The sequence below is a fragment of the Stylophora pistillata genome, chromosome 2 (assembly GCF_964205215.1).
Source record: "Stylophora pistillata chromosome 2, jaStyPist1.2, whole genome shotgun sequence".
Lineage (NCBI taxonomy): Eukaryota > Metazoa > Cnidaria > Anthozoa > Scleractinia > Pocilloporidae > Stylophora > Stylophora pistillata.
In genome coordinates, this window is record NC_142520.1 from 40,791,838 (window position 1) to 40,811,789 (window position 19,952).

Consider the following 19,952-nt stretch of genomic DNA (forward strand, 5'->3'; position numbering starts at 1 on the left):
AGTGACTCATCAGAACAACTTTAATCAAATTACATCGGGGCCAATGATTTGATAAAACAAGACATCACTTATGTTCAAGACTGCATGTAAAGGAAAGAATAGCAATTATAATTAGAAAAAAAGGTGTTTTTTTTTTTAATGGTATTCATCGGGCGCCCTGTAGAAAGCTGGTGTTTAAAATTTCGGGGTTGCCTCAGTCACAAATTTTTTGGCATCCCTCACAAACGGAAAGGGTTTCTTGAATCGTTTACGTAGTTCGTGTAAGAATTAACTCAATATCGTGGTTCGCTACCTTCCTTAATTCAATCGTTTACCACACTTGCACTTACACTGGCATTTCTCCTTCCTGGAAAAATGATGCTCGAACCGAACCCAAGATAGATAGTACACCTAGCATCCATCACGTAAAAACAAATCTCTGTCACAAATCGAAACTTAGGAAGCTGGAGGGATAGACTTGAGGAAAGATGAGAACAAGCGTTTAACAAACTGAGTGCAGCAACACAAGCTCTGGAAGTGATCATGAGCTTCCGACATTCCTCATTGATTGACAATGCCTCCTTTCCCCCTTCCCCCTCCCCCGCCACCCCTTATAAAAAAAAATCAACCAAACCGAGTTGGGATTATATCCCAATAGCCTTGAATACAGGATTCTTTCTGCAACATCACCTACAAAGATTGAACTGGAAACAAAAATGCTGGAGCATTCTGAAATTTGCAACGGTGCAAACTTCTTTAGAATCGTTCCGGTTGTTTTTTTTTGTTTGTTTGTTTTTTTTGTTTTTGTTTTTTTGTTTGTTTGTTTTGTTTTTGTTTTGTTTTGGTTTTTTCAAAAAAAATAAAAAAGCTATATGCATGTATAGGCTTGATATTGACGAATGATGTTTAAAAACACGCTACAATACAAAAGTTTACTGTACGCTATTCTGATGTGTCCGTGACTTTCGTACCGCTGGGTATTACTTTAACGGGTATTACGCCTCCACAATAATGTCTTGAAAATTTAACTTGCATCAATCCGGGTTAGTACAAAGCAATAGATTGCCTCTGGGACTGCAGCTTGATTTAAAATAGAATGGGCTTAGTGAAAGTCTTTTCCTAAAGTTACAGTGCGAAGTTAATATATTGATTGACAGTTAATTGGCGCACTTTAGAACGCTCAATGGAAGTATTTCCCCAAAGTTACAGCGCGAAGTAATTTGTCGATTGACAGTTAACTGGCGTCTCTTTAGAATGGGCTTAGTGAAAGTCTTTCCTTAAAGTTACAGTGCAAAGTTAATCTATTGAACGCTTAATGGAAGTATTTTCTCAAAGTTACGGCGCGAAGTTAATTTATTGATTGAGAGTTAATTGGTGTCTCTTTAGAATGCCAAGCAAGGTACATTCGGAAAGCGAATGCTCTCCGTACGATGCACGAATTGTCAAGAGTAAAACGAACAAACTCTTTTCTGTATTTGAACGGTTTTACTGTTAACGCGTACAGCCTGCAGGAAGTACGTTCTCGTCGCTTTTCTTTTATTTATCTTTTTTTTACCTCGCGGATTGGATTTTGAGACACAATTGCCAGCTATGGACGCTATCGCATAATTTGATGCAATCACCTTTAATTTTCTCGCGTTGGAACCGTATATTTTTGCATAGTACCATCCATAAAATATTCAAATTTGCTCTTTTTGGCCCATTGTCAGTCCAATGATGGCATATTTAAGTTTCTTTCCAAAATTAATATTTCACGCATTTCTTGTTTTCACGTATAAGTAATTTACCGTGAATGTTCCCATCACCATGCACTACCTGCATGATTTCACCTGTATACCTGCGTACACCATACCCTGAAAGGCTTTTAGTTTTTGAGATACCAAGTTATTCGCGAGATAAAAGAGTAACTAGCGACTGGTTTATGCCGGTCCAGTCGGTTTTATTACTCAGTTAATCATAACTTGAACAATAATTTGAAGTTCGGTCTCATAGAGACAGGTGACCAAATAACTTGCTTTGCGCGCCAATGATCTAAAAACGTCTAATTGCATTTCCTTGTGGTCAAATAACAGTGAAGATGTTTCGAAAAAATCCTCCTAAAGGCTTATTCATAGAAGATTATACCGTTCTTTAATAAAGGTATCCAGTTAGTGCTGTTTGATCGTTTTTGTTACCAATTCAACATCTCAGACTCAAAAAAGATATGGAACTCGGAAAATGTTTGCCCTTACTGGTTTGTATTGTTGGCTGTCTTCACAATTCGCAAGGTATTGCGGAGTATATTTCCTTTTATAGCTTTAATTTGGTTTTTCTTTATTCGAAATTTCTGATAAGATGTTAGAGTTAGGTCAGAGCTAATAAGATGTTAGAGGCATAGCTAGGTCAGTGGCAGTATCTAAAAACTTGTGAACGGTGATAGTTGATCATAACTCGTGGACCTTTCCTTTTAAAGCTCTCAATCGAGATTCCTCAGATTCAGAGGGATTGTTGTTGATAATGATGGTAGAAGAAACATTTCGTCACTTGAATATCACGGGGATCATCTCAGCCCGAGTTGAAGACGGCGACGAATGTGGATTTGCTTGTGCAGCCAACCCAAAGTGTTTTTCATACAACTTGGAGGCAAATATCTCCGTAACCGGAACAGGCCTGTGTGAGCTACTTCCATCAGACAAGTACAACAATTCGGAGAAATTCATCAAAAGCCGAAGGTTTCATCATTACAGTATTAAGGTAAGTTCTTGGGTTTCATTTTATTTTAAATTTTAAGGGACGTGATCTGTCGCACTATATAATTATAATAATCGCACTTTGTATACGTAATACCTGACGAATTTAAAAACAGGTGTTCTGTTCTCTCTGATGCGTCTTTGTTATTTTACCAGGCGATAAAAGTCCGAAACTGTATCGAACTTAGGCTCCCCGTATCTCTTTGGCCGCGTTAAAGAGTACTGGAAGCCGTGACGTCACTGTAGTAACACCAAGTTTATCAAAGAAGCAAAGTGAGTGTGGAAGCTATTGTTTACAAACTTTTTAGCCAAAAAATGCCGTTTCGATGTGTAGTTTGGGGTTCTTCGAATACCCCTGACCCGATGAAGAATATTTCTCTCCAAGAGATTCCTACTGTGACGTCATGGTGCCCAGTCCCTCTTTGCTCGGCTAGACATTTTATCTGCGGGTTATAGAGCTTGATAAAAAATTCAGAAAAAGGCAAAATACCACACTGACCGTTGCGAAAACATGTTTCAGAGTCATTATATTTTGATGTAGAATAGAAAAAAAAAGTGTCATGGGCACTTTAAACCCTTATTCGCGAATGAATATGAATGACTAGGATATTGCTGAATGTGATCTTTCTGAGATCGCTTGCATGACAAAGAGGTGTGGAGGGTGGGGAGGGGGTTCAGCCTACTTACTTTGTCGCTGACTCGTTGGTTTTCGCATTTTTCTCTCTCGTTAGTCCCACTGCAGCAGTGGACCTTGTCAGAATAGGGGGACATGCGTTACACAGTACGACAACAACAGTTATGTATGTGTCTGCGCCATCGGGTTTACGGGGAAAGATTGCCAAATAAGTGAGTTAACTAAAAAGAAATTAGTGTCCAGTTACATGTTTTTGTTCTTCCAATATTTCCATTATTTTACCCAAACCTGAAGTCTTTGAAACGATGTTTTGGTTGAAAAAATTGGGCCTGTTAAGACACTGTTGATAATAAATAATAGAAGAATAAAACTATGAAGTTTCGAAGTCGTCTTGACTTCATTATCAAGTGGGGGTGTTAGTTATTTACCGAGGAACCACTGTGCCGAGGAAAGCTGGGCTGTCTTATTCATGAAATGCTATTTACTCGTGAACGCAAACCGAAGTTAAACACGCAGTCGGACTCAATACGTACAAAAATATTTATTTAAACATATACCGCACGCACTGACCCGTCAAACACCAATGACAACGAAACACTTATTATTCTAACGTACTCTATCACCTTTGTTTGTATTTAATCTCGGAACTGCAACTAACACCCCTACTTGATAATGAAGTCAAGGTGACTTCGAAACGTCGTAGTTTTATTCTTCTAACATTTATTATCAAATGTATTTCCAAATATTCTCTAATTAGGACACTGTTTTTTTTCCTATTCCAGCCTATAAGAATTTAAATCTGTTGATAGACGTCATCTTTTGCTTCGATCAATAGTTTTCGAAAAGATTAGGAGATATCTTGAACTTTCAAATAAGTGTACACCACGTATGTGCGTAATCGTAAATATTTTACTGATCACTTCCAGGAGCTATCTTTTTTAACAAACCAAAATGCTGTATTTGTGCGCTTCTCGTTTTGGACCAATCAGAGTTATTTCGTAAAGTACTAAATGCCCTCCTACTTTCGATGCAGATATCGACGACTGCAAGAATGATCCATGTCAGAACAATGGAACCTGCATTGACCGAGTCAATGGATTCGACTGCCGTTGTCCACCAGGATTTTCTGGCTCTCGATGTGAACTTGAAATAGGTAAAGTTTACTACCCACGGGCCATTTATGGATTTCGCATAGAAAGAGCAAAAAGTACCGCGGTGGTTCTTTTCGCTTTTTGTAAATTCGAGCGCATGAAAACGACGAAGGCCGATGAACAGTCAGTGAGAGTAGACTAATTTGATACAAACAGCTAATTTTTTTCCCAAGAATAGCTAAGGTACAGTTTTAAATTACCTATTAGATTGTGCTGGAAGTGACAACACAAACAAACAAGAACAAATAAAAAAAAAAGGCGTTGGAAAACTGTCATTGACATGAAAACATTATGATATTTTCCCTAAAAAGCATTTTGGAAAAGGCGTTTTTAACTTACCAGCTGGAAACCCGTGGCAGGGCAGGGCCTCAGTTCGAGATTTTCCCGCAACGACCTCACTCTCTGTTTATAAGTAGTTAATAATTATACAGAGCAAGAGATTATATACTGTTAATGGTCTCTTCTTCTAAAAGATAATTGTTTAAAAAATTATTATTGCCGTGGATTTGCCTTTGCTTCATTTTTCTGTTCAATTTTTTTCCCATTATTTCAGGATACATGAAATTGCAACTGCAACCTTAGCTCCGACCAGTCAGAATGATATTTCCATAATTTTCACAATGTAATATCTTTGGTGTTTTTTTTTTTTTATTATTTCAGGCATTTCCATCATGTCTACAATTTTGTCTGACAACACTGACTTCCTCCGCAACCTTTCACATTTCCTGACACCTGCTGTCGGAAAAACTTCACGATGGCTGCTGTGCCACCGCGCCTCCACGCACGGCTGGGCTGCATCAACCTTCCACACCAGGTGCGACAATAAGGATCACACCGTGACCATCATCAAAAATGACCAGTACGTGTTTGGAGGATACACTGATATACCTTGGGGTAAATATAACTTTCATCTAACTTGTGTTCGAGCTTTTCCCGTTAGCAACGTTGACAAGAGGGGAAGGTAGAACTTTTTTCAACAATTGAAAAAGCTGGTTTGATATCATTCCAAAACTTAAATAATTTGGATATATCAGCAAAGTTGAAATGGTAAATTGGCGACCGTAATGATTACAAAAGCTGACGTTTCGAGCGTTAGCCCTTCGTCGGAGCGACGAAGGGCTAACGATGATATGCACACGATTTAAGGTACATGTTTGTAGTTACGTCTGGTAGTCCTCTATGAAGGTTGATCATTTTTTAAAAATATTAAAGCTAGAGGCGAGACTTCTCTTCGGGATATCACTCAGAAGATAACATTCTTTCGAAGCCTTGCACTTTTCATTTGTCTGAAACGTTTGTTGTTGAGAACGTGAGATGTAAACATTGCCAATTTATGCAATAGCTGATTTTTGAGCTTCTTTCGCGAATTGCCACTATGAAATTAAAAGTGGAGGCCCGCCCGCAGAGATTTTACACATTTAAAAACTAGAATATTACAACCAACTGATTGCTTAGTTTCAGTTCCAGAGTCGGTATGCTTTTGAAGAACTTTAGACAAACGTTTTTCTTGTTTTACCCTACAGCAAAAATGACCGAAACTGTACCAAGATAAATAATTTATTGGTGTGTTCACATTCACTCCCAGGGAAAATTGAACGTACCAAAGTAAAGACGAATAATGTCACTATGTATGGTAGAAGTACCAATTTGTAATGTTGAATTTAGCTTGAGATAGAAAAATAAACATTTTACACTTTTTTTGCGATGTTTCTGTATGAAAATGAGACCCCAGGCCTTGAACAAGCAGCCGTTGTTACCATGGCAACAAGAGTGCTGCAAGCTTTAAAAAGGGCATTTTTGTGCATCCCCCTGAGTGTCAATTTGCCTGCAAAATTTGAAGGGGGGGGGGGGGTGAAAATTTTCATTTCCCAAGATGTTTGACTCTTATAGAGACACGTTCTTAAAATGGTTTTGACGTTTTTATTTTTCAGATTCTAGTCCACATGGTAGTTATGGTACAACTACCAATGCTTTCATATTTTCTCTACGAAACAAAGAAGAGCTTCGTCCATTTAAGAGCATGGTGTTACAAAAAAAATATGCAATTTTCCGGGCCCTAGGATATGGTCCGACATTCGGAGATGGTCATGACATTCATATATCGGATAATGCTAACAGAAACGACCGTTCATACACCAAGTTTGCTAACGCAAGTAATGGCTACTACGAGACACCAAAAGGAGTCAAAGATCCATCGACAGTCTTGGCTGGGACACAAAACTTCTCACCTGATGACTGGGAGGTGTTTTATCTTGGTTAAAAGACCTTTCCATCAACATCACTGCCTTCAAAAAACGCTTTACTAGACTGTCATTCAATTGGCTATGAAGAGCTACATGTTACTCTCCGTACAACTAGAAATATCATGTGTTAGTTTGAACGTTGCATGTATTTATCTGCCATCCTAGATTATCTTGGTGGCTTCTACTTGTCCGCACTGAGAAATTTAGGGTATCCCTTGTAACTGTAATCCAACAGATTGACATGGGCACAAATTAAGGATATGCCTTTAAAAATACATAAAGGATAATTCTGTCAAAAATAATAGTAATAATGATAATATTAGTAATAATACTGATAATAATAGCAATATCAATAACGATAGAAATCAAAATTATGATAATGATAGTGATGACAATTAAAATGAAAATAATGATAATGAAAGAATGTGATAACGTTAATGATTTTGATGGTAGCAATGACTACAGATCCTTAACGACAATATGCACGAGGATTTCTTTTATAAACAAAAGTATGAAGTGCTAAATATAACCTTATAAGCAAGAGCTAGCGACTTAATTAGAACAATAGAATTCAATTATGTAGGGGGCAAGAACTTGCTAAAACAAGACATCAATCAAATTTAAGATTGTACTCAAAGGAATGAACAGCATTAGATATTGTCACACAACACAACCTCATTATCATTCACATTAAGTTCTAGTCATCAGGTGCATTGCTTAAAATTCGGGCTCAGTTCAGATGCTAATCGAAGCTTTAAAAGCTAAAGGTACGAAAAAAGATGAAAGAAGATAAGCGTTTTAATGAGGAGCGCAATAAGCTGCAGAACAGACATAACTTTGGGAAGGGAGTGCTCCGTAGTTTCTTGATGAAAATTATAGTTGCCATCTTCGATTTTTACAGTAGCGAAAGGTTGGGCATGAGAGATTGAAAGAGAAAGAAATCTGTAGAAAGAGTGTGAGCGACAGGCAGGGGAGAGGTGAGCTTGGGCAATAAAATTTACTTCTCGCCTTTCCCAGTCCCTTTCCCCACTGTCCACTCTAATCAAACATAGCCGGTTGAATATGCATTGTTAAGTCGCTCTAATGAGAAGTCTACACTGCTTGCTAGCGGCGCGATAATGTCTCCCGTGTTTCATGTATTCGTCCATGTATTATACTTTTATTTTGGAGGGAATGAACAAAATTTTTCTGATTTTACTTTTATGCAGTGTTTCAGACATTAATCCATATAACAATTTTTTGGCGAAGCTATCAACGATATGAGATAACACTGAGTGACTAGCTGGATTACATATATGCAAGTGCAGTTAGTTTTGTTAAAACGTTTACCAAAGATAATATATGCTTTTTGGTCTCATGGAGACAGGTACTCAATTAAGTTATAATAACCTAGAAACTGCACTCGCGTCATTTAATTACATTTCCTTTAAGTCAAATAACAACAAATATTTTTCAAAACGATCCTCTTAAAAGCCTCTTTAGGAAATATTATAACTTTAATACAACCATTCGGTCGGCGCTGTTATATCGTGTATGTAAGTTAACAATTCAACACCTCAAGGATAGAAGAAATGGAACTCGGCGGTCAGCTGAGACTTGGAAAATGTCTGCCTTTAGTGGTCTGTCTTTTTGCTTGTCTTCATACTTCGCAAGGCACAACAAGTTTATTTTCTGTGATGATTTCAAATTGTATTCGTAATTTTCGATGGTAATAGCATTTAGCAGGTCAGTGGCAGTTTCTAAAATCTTCGTGGACCTTTTCTTTCAAAGATCTCATTTGAGATTCCTCAGAAGAAGTTGTTGATGATGATGGTAGAGGAAACGTTTTCTTTTCTAAATATCAGCAAGATCATTTCCGTCCAAGTTGAACACGGGTGTGAATTCCAGAGAATCACAGGGTAGCGTTGCCTAGCTGTGGAAGGATAGCTGGTACATAGAGCCCCAAAACGAACGCACAAGCACCATGTGTAACAATCCCAAGTGTTTAATTTTATAAGATATAAAATGGAACGTAGCCAGGTAGCGATAAATAAGGTAGTTGCAGAATACTTGGTGTGATTGCGATAGCAAATGTGGTAGAATGATGTGTGTGTGTGTGGTTCGAACTAGAAGGTAACAGAAAACGAAACGAAGCTAATTAATCGACTTCAACGATGACACAGCACAGTGACCTATTCTTGAAATCAACTGTACTAATAATAAAGGAAACGATAAACTAAATCGAGCATAAACAATAGAGGTAATTTACTTTGGTAGAGCTCCTAGCGTACTTGAAAAGCGCGGGTAGCGGAGTAGACAAAACAATTTTACACTGAGTAGCGGAGCGCACGACCTCTTGACAGCAATCAAAAAAATGGTTCTCTCTTTGTCGCAAGCCCGTAATATCAGCGAATGACTGACATAAATTGCGTAATAATTTCACACCAATTACAGTAATCGACAAAAATAAACCGTGACGTAGATAAAGATTAACTAAGCATAGACAATAGGCGGTTCAGCAATAATCTAAAGTACGAAGAAAATAAATAGCGTTTCCAAACTAACAACGGGGGCGAATCTGAATTTGACTGTGCAGCCAACCCTAAGTGCTTTTTATATAACTTGGAGGCAAATATCTCCGTAAATGGTAAACGCCTGTGTGAGCTGCTTTTATCAGACAAGGACAACAATTCGAATAAATTCAAAAATTGCTCGAGCTCGGGCCATCTGGTTGTTCGTTCTTAGGAGAAACGCCTCAAAGAAAAATATATAACGAATGAAATAGAACAGATGTTATAGAAATAGTGCTTTAGTGCGAAATCATACACACCTAAATATCATCTTAAGAAATAATATTAAGAAATAAATTTATATCTTTAAATGGAGGAAGGAAAAACTTCTTTATGTAGTTTATCGGGCATGATTCAGATAGAGTCAAAATGAATTCTTCAACATATAAACGTAAAAAAAAAAGATGAAAAAGTTATTAAAGTGTTTAAAATATGTATCCGAAACCTTTAATTAGTGTCCACAGCAATTTTCTGCGATCGAACTCCGACCACAGTTAAAGCAAAACATGGCGAAACTGAGATCATAATTTTCATATGCTGCTTTATTAGCAACTTTCGCGGTTAAATAATTTCGATATGGCAACCTTCCAAGCGCATACCTAATATTTCAATGATTCGGCTTTTGCTGAGAATACGATGATTGGGCAAGAAACTAAAGTTACCCCTAAGAAATAAGAAATTAGATTGAAACATTGAGCAAAGCCAAAACAAGCACCAAAAAAGGAAAAAAGTCGCCTAAACAGTGAAATCGTATGCAAGATAGTCTGAGAGGAAGAAACTTTAAACACGCAATACAATAAATTATTCAGACCCTCTCTAATCAGCGCATATTTAGTCTTGGCTCACCTAAGTATGATAACTTTCGAAAGTATCTGTGGGGCTATTGTTCAACTGTGAATTATAGAAATTACGATGCAGCAAAGCGCCATAGGTTAGAGAAAATTTGAAAAAGACAATTTCAAAAATATTGTTTCAGTAAAGATTGTAAAAACATATTTCTTGTTGTGATAAATGTCCACTACGCTGAAAGAACTTGAATTTAATGAAGTAACGACATGATTGTGTGTGGGCGCATGTGTGTATGCATGCAGGCGCCGTTTTGCAAGAAATAGTTGACATCTGTTAGTTCTGTGTGCACAGAAAAGAAACTAGTTTGCAAACTAGTAATAAAAGACAAGAAAACGAAGTCTAAACCAATTGCGAATTTAGCTAATTGCTGTTTGATAGAACTTTGGCGGCAATTTAGTTGTGGCATGTATTGCCGTTTTTCACTGTCACACCATCATCAAATCCATTTAACAAATGAAGTCAAAAATCCAAGAAACAAAAGAAGATAGATATTCAAACATTGTTGCAAAGAATCAGGTCTCTGCACTGTTTCGTGCGGGACATATTCGAAGAAATGTTTTATTCAAATCTATATGGCTTTGTATGGAGACGCCGCGTTTGTATCCTTCTGAGGGGCACAAATATGGCGACCGGAAACTAACAAAAACATATTTCATCGAGTTTTGCCATAGAAAAGTCTGTAATCGTCTTTCGAGGGTCACAAACATCTTTATGAATACTTATCCTCCTAGAATGACAATTCAGATTGCGAAATCTTAGCGGATAAGTAACTTTCTTTTAACCTACGTGGCAGCACTCTCGACGACCATTTCAACATCGTGTCACGCAAGAGCTCAGAAATTCACCTTGCTTTATAACAAGACGAAAAACCCTTTCAAACCAATAGTTCTAAAAAGTAATTAAAATTTCAAAAGGAATGATAACTCCTTATTTTTTAATTCTGATGACGTCACGTTAAACCAAGAATAACCAATAACTGCAGAAATTATCGTGCGCTCATTGGCCGAGAGTCATTGTCAATAAAGTTCTAGATGAAAAATAATTACGTGTCATACAAAGCAACGCTCAGCAATCCTCACCATGTCGACGAAGAAATGTGTCGTGAAAATAATTGCAAATTTTTCAAACATGGACAGTGGCGAATATCCGAATTTCAAGATCGGCATACCTGGAGATATTTTAGAAGGAAAACCTGTCCAAGTGAAAGAAAAAGTGAAGGAAAAATTTTAGTAAAAGAAAACCGGTTTTCGGTCCGAAGAAGACTTCAAGTTTGTAGAAATAATTGCTGATGTCGAAGTAAATGGCTTAAAATGAAAACCAAGTGGGCGTCAGAAACAATTCAGAGTAACAGTCTCTTGCCATTCATCTCTTACTGGCTGCGCCTCGTGGTCTCACTTAGGTTCTGAACATTGTTAGTACCATTTCTGTGATCAATTTCACAAACCCTCTTCTATTAGGAACACACAGGAAGTGGCTAAAGCACGAAAGAAGTCCAGACGCAGTTGCGTGTTTCTCCCACTTTTTGAGTGATGAGAACATTGCTTAATGTTGCTAAATGATGACTGAATGTGCTACCTTTCTATAATATCAAGAAATGGATAGATATTCTAGTCTTCTCGGATAAGGACGAATAAACTGTAGGCCCCGTCTCCTTCAGGGTTAGGGGTAGGAGACGTTCATTTCCCACGTACGAGATTACTGTGTGGTGGATGTCCTCCCCTGGGATGGGATGGGCGGGTATGATGGCCGCAGGTCAGAAAACTATAATAGGTTAGTGCGCTTCCCTCTTTAAATAAAGTTAAGTTAAGTCAATGTGATCTTTCGCTGATCGCTTGCCTGAAAAAGAGGTTGGGGGAAGGAAAGTGGGGGGCTCCGGCTTACTCACTTTGTTGCTGACTGTTTTTTTTTCCGTTTTTTTTTTTCTTTAGTCCCACTGCTGCAGCGGACCATGTCAGAATAGTGGGACACGCGTTTCACAGTGCTACACCAATAGTTATGTATGTGTCTGCGCCATCGGGTTTACGGGGAAAGATTGCCAAATAAGGGAGTTGACTAGAAAGGAATCGAAGTCCAGTTACATTTTATTGTTGTTCCTATAATTCCATTACTTTAACCCAAGCCTGAAGTCTTTGAAACGACGTTTTGGCTGAAAAATAGAGCCTGTTAGGACAATGTTGTTTTCCTATTCCAGCCTTTAAAAATTTAAATATGTTAATAGACGTTGTCTTTTGCTTCGATCAATAGTTTTCGAAAAGATAAGGAGATATGTTGAACTTTCGAATAAGCGTTACACCACGTTTGTGTGTAATCGTAAATATTTCATTGATCACTTCCATAATGAAATGACCTTTCAGTTTTAACAAATCGAAATGCCGTGTTTCTAGGTGAACGTCCCGCACAGTTCTCTTGCAGCATCTCGTTTCTCGTTTTACATCTTTCAGAGTTATTTCGTAAAGTACTAAATGCCCCCTTGTTTTCGATACAGATGATCGACGACTGCAAGAATGATCCATGTTAGAACAATAGAACGTGCATTGATGAGTCAATGGATTTGATTGCCGTTGTCAAGTTGGATTTTCTGGCCCTCGATGTGAACTTAAAATAGGTAAAGATTACGATATCATATATAGCATAGAAGATGAAAAAATATCGCTTCTAGCAAAGACAAATCTATTGGTCAGTACTGATAATTTAAAAGGATTCTGAAATTGTCATTATCTATAAGAATACTTTTATGATTTATTATATGGCTTAGGCTTGTGGCCGATATAACGCGCGCTCTGACTGGCTTAGAGCGAGATCGGAGACGGTCACAATACAGTGTTAATTAATGCTTACGAGCCGTTTATGGATTATGCATACAAAGAGAACAAAATGTCAGACAAGTACCTCGGTGGCTCTTTTCGCTTTTGTAAATTCGAGTGCATGAAAACGACGAAGCCCAATTCACAGTCAGTCAGAGAGAGTAGACTCAATTTGATACAAATAGCTCAATTTTTTTCGAAGAATAACTAAGGTACAGTGTTAAATAACCTATGAGAACGTGCTAGGAGTGGGAGGGACGACGCAAGCAAACAAGAACACATTAAAAAAAAAAAATTCGCGTTGGAAAACTGGCATTGACATGAAAAAAATTACGATACTTTCCCTCAAAACATTTTGGAAAGGTGCGTTTTTAACTTACCAGCTGGAAAGCTTGGTAGGGTGGGGCCTTAGTTTGAGATTTTCCCGTAACGACCTTACTCTCGGTTTCTAAATAGTTAATAATTGTTCTGATCAACAGATTATAAACTGTGTATAGATCTCTCCTTTTGAAAGATAATTATTAAAAGATTATTATTACCGTTGATTTGTCTTTGCTTTATTTGTCTGTTCAAATTGTTTTTGCGTTATTCAAGAAGACATGAAATTGCAACTGCAAACTTCACTCCGACTATCAAGAATTCTATGTCAGAATATTTCCATAATTTTCACAATATAATATTCTCGCTTTGTTTGTTTTGTTTGTTTGTTTGTTTGTTTTAGGCACTTTCATCGATTCTACAATTTTGTCTTACAATACTGACTTTCTCCGCAACTTATCACATTTTCTGTCGCCTGCCGTTGGAAATAATTCACAGTGGTTCCTGTGCCGCCGCGCCTCCATGCACGGTTATATGTTGCTGCAACCTTCCATACTAGGTGCGATCATAAAAATCACACTGTGATCATCATCAAAAATGGCCAGTACGTGTTTGGAGGATACACTTATATTCCTTGGAGTAAATGTAACTTTCCTCTAACTTATTTTCGAGGCTTTCCCATTAGCAACGTTAACAAGAGGGGATCGTAGAACTTTTTTCAACAATTGAAAAAGCTGGTTTTATATCATTTCAAAACTTAAATACTCTTTTAAATGTGTACATTAGTATAAGCATGATGACTCAGAAACACGTCCTGACACGAGCGTGGAACAAAGAGAAATGAAATATTTGCCAGCAAGTGGTAATTTTATGGTTTCACGGAATCCACGTGTTATTAAAATTTAATTGTATTAATAGGTTTACACATGTTGCATTTTCAAATCGAAAACACGTCTCAATAATGTGCACGATCTTGTTCTTCAGACTGTACAAGAGGTTATGCCACTAGTTCCAATGTGTTTATATTTTCTTCACGGAAAAAGAGGAGCTTCATCCATTTAAGAGCATGATGCGGCGGCCGGCATGTGCTATTTTCAGCGCTTCTAGTCACGGTCCAACATTCGGAAATGCCTTGGACATTTATATATCGGATAATGCCAACAGCAACAAAAATTCATATGCTGATTTTGCCTCTGATGGCTACTACGAGTCACCAAATGGAGTACAAGATCTAACCAAAACCTTGGCCGGTACATACAACTTCTCCTTTGATGACTGGGAGGTGTTTATCTTGCTTGAAATACCTTTTCATCCACACCACTGTTATCAAAAACGATTTACCAGACTGGGATCCAATTGGCCATGAGAACTACCCTACAAAGACTCTTTACATCCTACCGTGTTACTTTCAATAGAACTAGAACAATTATCTGTTAGTCTCAGCACTTCTTATTAATTTTACTGTCCTATAGATCATCGAGAAAGCTTCCACTTATCTGCACCGAGATATTTAGAGTACTACTAGTAACTACAATTCAACTTGCTGAAGGATAAATTAAGGATATGCTTTGCAAATACTAAAATAATTATAGTCTAGCTAGGCTGCACCTCGTGTGCCTCGTTTTTGTTCCTACTACATTTTCACGTCATCTATGGTTTATAACTAAACAGATGCAAAACAAAAATGTATCTGTTTGTTAATTTGATCACATTCAATTGTAAATTAGTATGAAGTGTAAAGAGGATCTTCTGTTGTTTTAGGCAACTCGCACGGCTGATATCACCTACTTCATCCATAATAAAATAATTTTGACTCAGTGACTCATTTATCTTATTTTATCAGCCTGGACATCAATTTACCACCGTGATGTCTTATTTTCTACTTTGAAATCAATTTACTTCGGTCATTAATGTTACAGTTTCTGCCTTTACTCTAATCCATTTCCGTTATTTTCGCAACGAGAAAATTACAAGATCCATTCCTTAAATAATTTTACAAGATGAAGACGAAACTGAAAATTTTATCGATTTTTTCACTGCGCGCTGACAAGTTTCCATTACCGATAATAAAAGTCTCTTGCCATTTATCATGAAATATGTATTGCAAATGAAAACATTTAGAAATGAACTTCTCTTTCATGTATCTTCAAGAATTATCTTTCGTTTTCGACGTATTGTCTCGTAAGTGTCAGTGAAAACACCCCAACACTCCTTGTTTGTTAACACCGATTTACAAAGTAGGGGGAAGAAAAAAAAATTGTGAGAAAACCGAGACCTCAGTACTGATTTAGCGAGGTCTTTGGTTCTGATTATGAGTGACAGTTGGGCTGTGTTGTCCACATGAACAAAGGACCCAGTTTGAAACGAAAAACCACTGTTGGATTACTGTTACGCTGTGTAAAAATATTTCACGGCATTACCTTCCGCCCTTTTTGCTGCTGTGAATGCAGAGAAGAAAAAAAGCCTTTTTTAAAGGATATCAAGTACATTTTTTGGAACGTACTAGTTGATTTCGCCCTTTCTAAATTTGAAAAAGTTAACGCAAACCAAAACAAAACATCACCAAACAAAATAAAACCTAGAAGAAGAAAAAAACAAAAAACAAAATACAAAAAAAAAACTATTCTGTGAAATTTACATAAAATGAGATTGAGGTCGGAAAATTAATTTTTTGTGATGCCTTTGTCCTTTCAAATTGATACGCAGTTAGAAAAGTGGCTGTAGAAAATAAGATTCGATATGAAGACACTGAAATGGAACACAAACCGTTTTCTTTAGCACTGGCGAAGTGCTAATTAAGGTAGAATATGTAACACGTAACATCACGGAGATAAATGATATCAGGGTAGAGACTAACATCATGGACGTATGACATTGATATCAAGCAAGAGAATTTATAATCTCTTACATCAAGTTAGCAAGCAAATGGAATAATATGCTAAAAACGATATCAAGATAGATGATGGAAAATAACCTATCAGGATTTTACAGTAACTCATGTCACCAAGTTATTTTGAAACAAACGGCAAGCCAAACATTACCAGCTATTTGATATTCAAAATCGCTTTCTTCGGTTTAAAAATCGATCAGATGGGGGCATTTATGTTGCCAAAATGTAACATCTAATTCATTTCTTGCATAAAATTACATATGTACCCTGCATTTTCAAAGACTTAAATTTCTACTTCGATCTGTTTAGGAATTAAACCATTCTCTGATAAAACAACTTCAAGGGATTGTTTTGTGCAGGTGCAGTTGGTTTTGTTAAATCGCTGGGCAATAATCATGATCTCACTGAGACAGATGCTCGAAGCACTTCAGTTAACAAATTACGCAGTGGTTATTGTATCATGGTCTGCTCCAATGGCAAAAATTTCCTGTAACTATTGAGAATCATAACTTATGAAGAAGCACCTGGTTACAGTAGTCATATCGAATGAAGTACCAGCTCAATAGGTCAGGAAAAAAGATATGGAGCTCTTAGACTCTAATTTTCTAATATATTTTCTAATCCATTTTCACTGCATCACCGCAGTAGGATAGGACTAGAACGGAACATATGCGATCCACGCGAGTAGTCCACTCATTAAATCCCACCCATCCCACCCAAGGGGAGGACATCCATCACACAGTAATCTCGTGCGTGGGAAATGAACGTCTCCTACCCCTAACCCTGTAGTGGACGGGACCTACATTTATTCGTCCTTATCCGAGAGGACTAGAATATCTAACCATTACTTGATGTTATAGAAAGGTAGCAAATTCTTCTCAATTATTTTAAGACCTTGAGTGTTGGTCCGGCCGGGGCTTGAACCCTCGACCTCCCGCACAAAAGTCCAGCGCTCTATCCATTGAGCTAACCGTGAACATCACTGCCATCAAAAATGATTTGCTGGACTGAGATTCAATTGGTTATGAAAGCTACCTAAAAGGCTCTTTGTACATCCCACTAGGCTACTCACTTTCATAAAAAAATTAGAGAAGTTATCTGTCACTCTCAGTACTACTTACTTGCTACCATAACTCATTATAACATAACCAAAGTAAAGCGCGCGCTCTGATTGGTCATTAGAACATAACCAAAGTAAAGCGTGCGCTCTGATTGGTCATTATAACATAACCAAAGTAAAGCGCGCGCTCTGATTGGTCAATTTAGCGTCCCCCATTTGAACATGGGTGTACGCTGCTGACGTGAGCAAATGCAAAGACTATTTTTCCGCGCGCGCTTGTTTTTTCTGGTCGCGTAAGATTTGTTAAATAAAAGGGAACTCTTTAGCTACAATGTATCAATGTTATGTCATAAAACAAATGGTAAACACCACAGCGTACACTACTGAGCTATGGATGCACTTGGAAGGTTTGCTAAGCACTCAAGAAGCTAGAGTCGCTCTCGGCTATCGCCTCGAGCGACTCTTACGCTTCTTTCGTGCTTAGCAACCTCCCGCGTGCATTCATAACTCAATAGTGTACGCTGTGGTGTTTACCATTTGTTAAATAGTGTACGCTGTGGTTTTTACCATTTGTTTTATAACATAACATTGATACAATGTAGCTAAAGAGTTCCCTTTTATTTAACAAATCTTACGTGACCAGAAAAAAAACAAGCGCGCGCGGAAAAAATAGTCTTTGCATTTGCCCACGTCAGCAGCGTACACCCATGGGCAAATGGGGGACGCTAAATTGACCAATCAGAACGCGCGCTTTACTTTGGTTATGTTATAAAAAAAATTAGAGAAGTTATCTGTTACTCTCGGCACTACACTTACTACATAGATTATCTATATAGATGGCCTCCATTTATGCACACTGAATCACTTAGGGTAATCATTGTAAAGGAAATTCAACAAGCGGTGGGAGAGATTAAGAAATGTTTTGAAAATATGATAATATTGATATGCAATGTTGTGTACCTGGTATAAGCTGGAGCCTGATAAAGTGACCCAATTGGAGAACCAAAAATTTCAATTATCCTCTTAAATATTAGATGAAATGTATTTTCTTTACCTTCTCCATTGTCGAAGATATCAAAAACAAACCAAGGGGCACTAAACATGTCTCTCTGAAAGGCAACTCATCTTCACTTTTGAACTTCGTGTCTTGATATAGACAGGCTTGGGACGGACCTCCTGTAGGCGAAGCATTACACAAACAGGGGGCAGGTTTTGCATTCTTTAGCAAGCTGGTATTTGAAGCCAAGATAACGTCGATAAGCGTTGCAGAATTCTCGATTATCCTCATTGGGTGATTGATTAATTGTGTCATACTGAACGCACAGCAAAACTCGATAACGTCTGAAATTATCTTTTAAATCCTTTAGGATGTACATGTCTTTATTGTGAGATAGGGTAGAGATAAATGTTCGCGGAAGTCCTCATCAATGCAGTTTCTGGTTGTATAGGCTATCTGGAAGCGCTTGATGCCAATAATTTATAGACGGCCTATTGCTTGATACAATAGAGAAATTTTGGTATATCTCTGGACGATCAGCTTTACTTTTCGCATTAGTATTGTGATTTATCTGTCGCGAGCCGTCTCTTTCAGAATTATTTGCTGGCAAAGTACTCAATTCTGAAACCTACTACGAAATATACTTTGCCTCGTAAAGAATTTTTCTGTCTATTTATTAATATATTTGACAGTGACTCATATATCGTATTTTATTAGCCTGAACATCAATTTACCACCATGATGTGTCTCATTTTCTACTTTGAAATCAATTTACATCCTTAATATTGCAATTTCTGCCTTTACCCATATCCTTTTCCGTTATTTTCGCAACGAGAAAAATTACAAAATCCATTCTTTAAATAATTTTAAAAGATGAAGAAGAAACTAAAAATGTTATTGTTTTTTTCACCGCGTGCTGAAAAGTTTCGATTACCAATAATAAAAGTCCCTCGCTTTTTATCATGAAATACGTATTTCAAATGCGGCGTAACGCGTCCGTCGAATGAAAACATTTAGAAATAAACTTCTGTTACATGTATCTTTAATAATTAACTTTCGTTCTCGACGAATTTTCTCGTAGGTGTCGGTGTATAACACCCTAACAGTTCTTGCTTGTTGGCACTGATTTAAATAGAAGGGCTAAGAAAAAAAATTGTGAGAAAACCGAGACTTCAGTGCTGATTTAGCGACGAGATCTTTGGTTCTGATCACGAGTAGCAGTTGGGCTGTGTTGTCCACATGAACACAAGACCCAGTTTGAGACGAAAAAACACTGTTAAATAACTTTTACACGGTAAATACTTCGCAGCATTACATTCCATCCTTTTCGCGACTGTGAAATGCAGAGAGAAAGGAGAGCTTTCTTTAAGGATGTCAAGTACATTTTTTTGGAACATACTTATTGATTTCACCCTTTCAAAACTGAAAAAAAGTTAACGCAAACCAAAACAAAACAGTCACAAAACAAAACAAAACATGACCAAACAAAACAAAACCTAGAAGAAGAAGAAGAAAAAAAAAGGAAAAGAAAAGAAAATACTGCGTGAAATTTACATGATATGAGGTTGAGGTAGGAAAATTCAATTTGTGTGATGCCTTTCTCCTTTCAAATTGATATACAGTTAGAAATGTGGCTGTAGAAAATAAGATTCGATATCAAGACACTGAAATGGAACATAAACCCTTTTCTTTAGCAGTGGCGAAGTGCTAATTAAGGTAGAATATGCAACCTGTAACTTCACGGTTCCA

At 37.3% G+C, this 19,952-nt stretch overlaps 1 protein-coding gene and 1 pseudogene across 1 annotated transcript; both read left to right on the forward strand.

The window, feature by feature from the left end:
* Positions 1 to 836: 836 nt before the first annotated feature.
* On the forward strand, positions 837 to 8,340 carry LOC111333885 (uncharacterized). Its single transcript, XM_022939521.2, has 6 exons — positions 837 to 2,246; positions 2,432 to 2,712; positions 3,440 to 3,554; positions 4,376 to 4,495; positions 5,154 to 5,387; positions 6,425 to 8,340. The coding sequence occupies exons 1-6, from the start codon at positions 2,183 to 2,185 to the stop codon at positions 6,751 to 6,753; spliced, it is 1,143 nt and encodes a 380-aa protein (XP_022795256.2). The 5' UTR covers positions 837 to 2,182; the 3' UTR covers positions 6,754 to 8,340.
* Positions 8,341 to 11,876: 3,536 nt separating this feature from the next.
* On the forward strand, positions 11,877 to 14,841 carry LOC148739509 (uncharacterized; annotated as a pseudogene).
* The last annotated feature ends 5,111 nt before the right edge of the window (positions 14,842 to 19,952 follow it).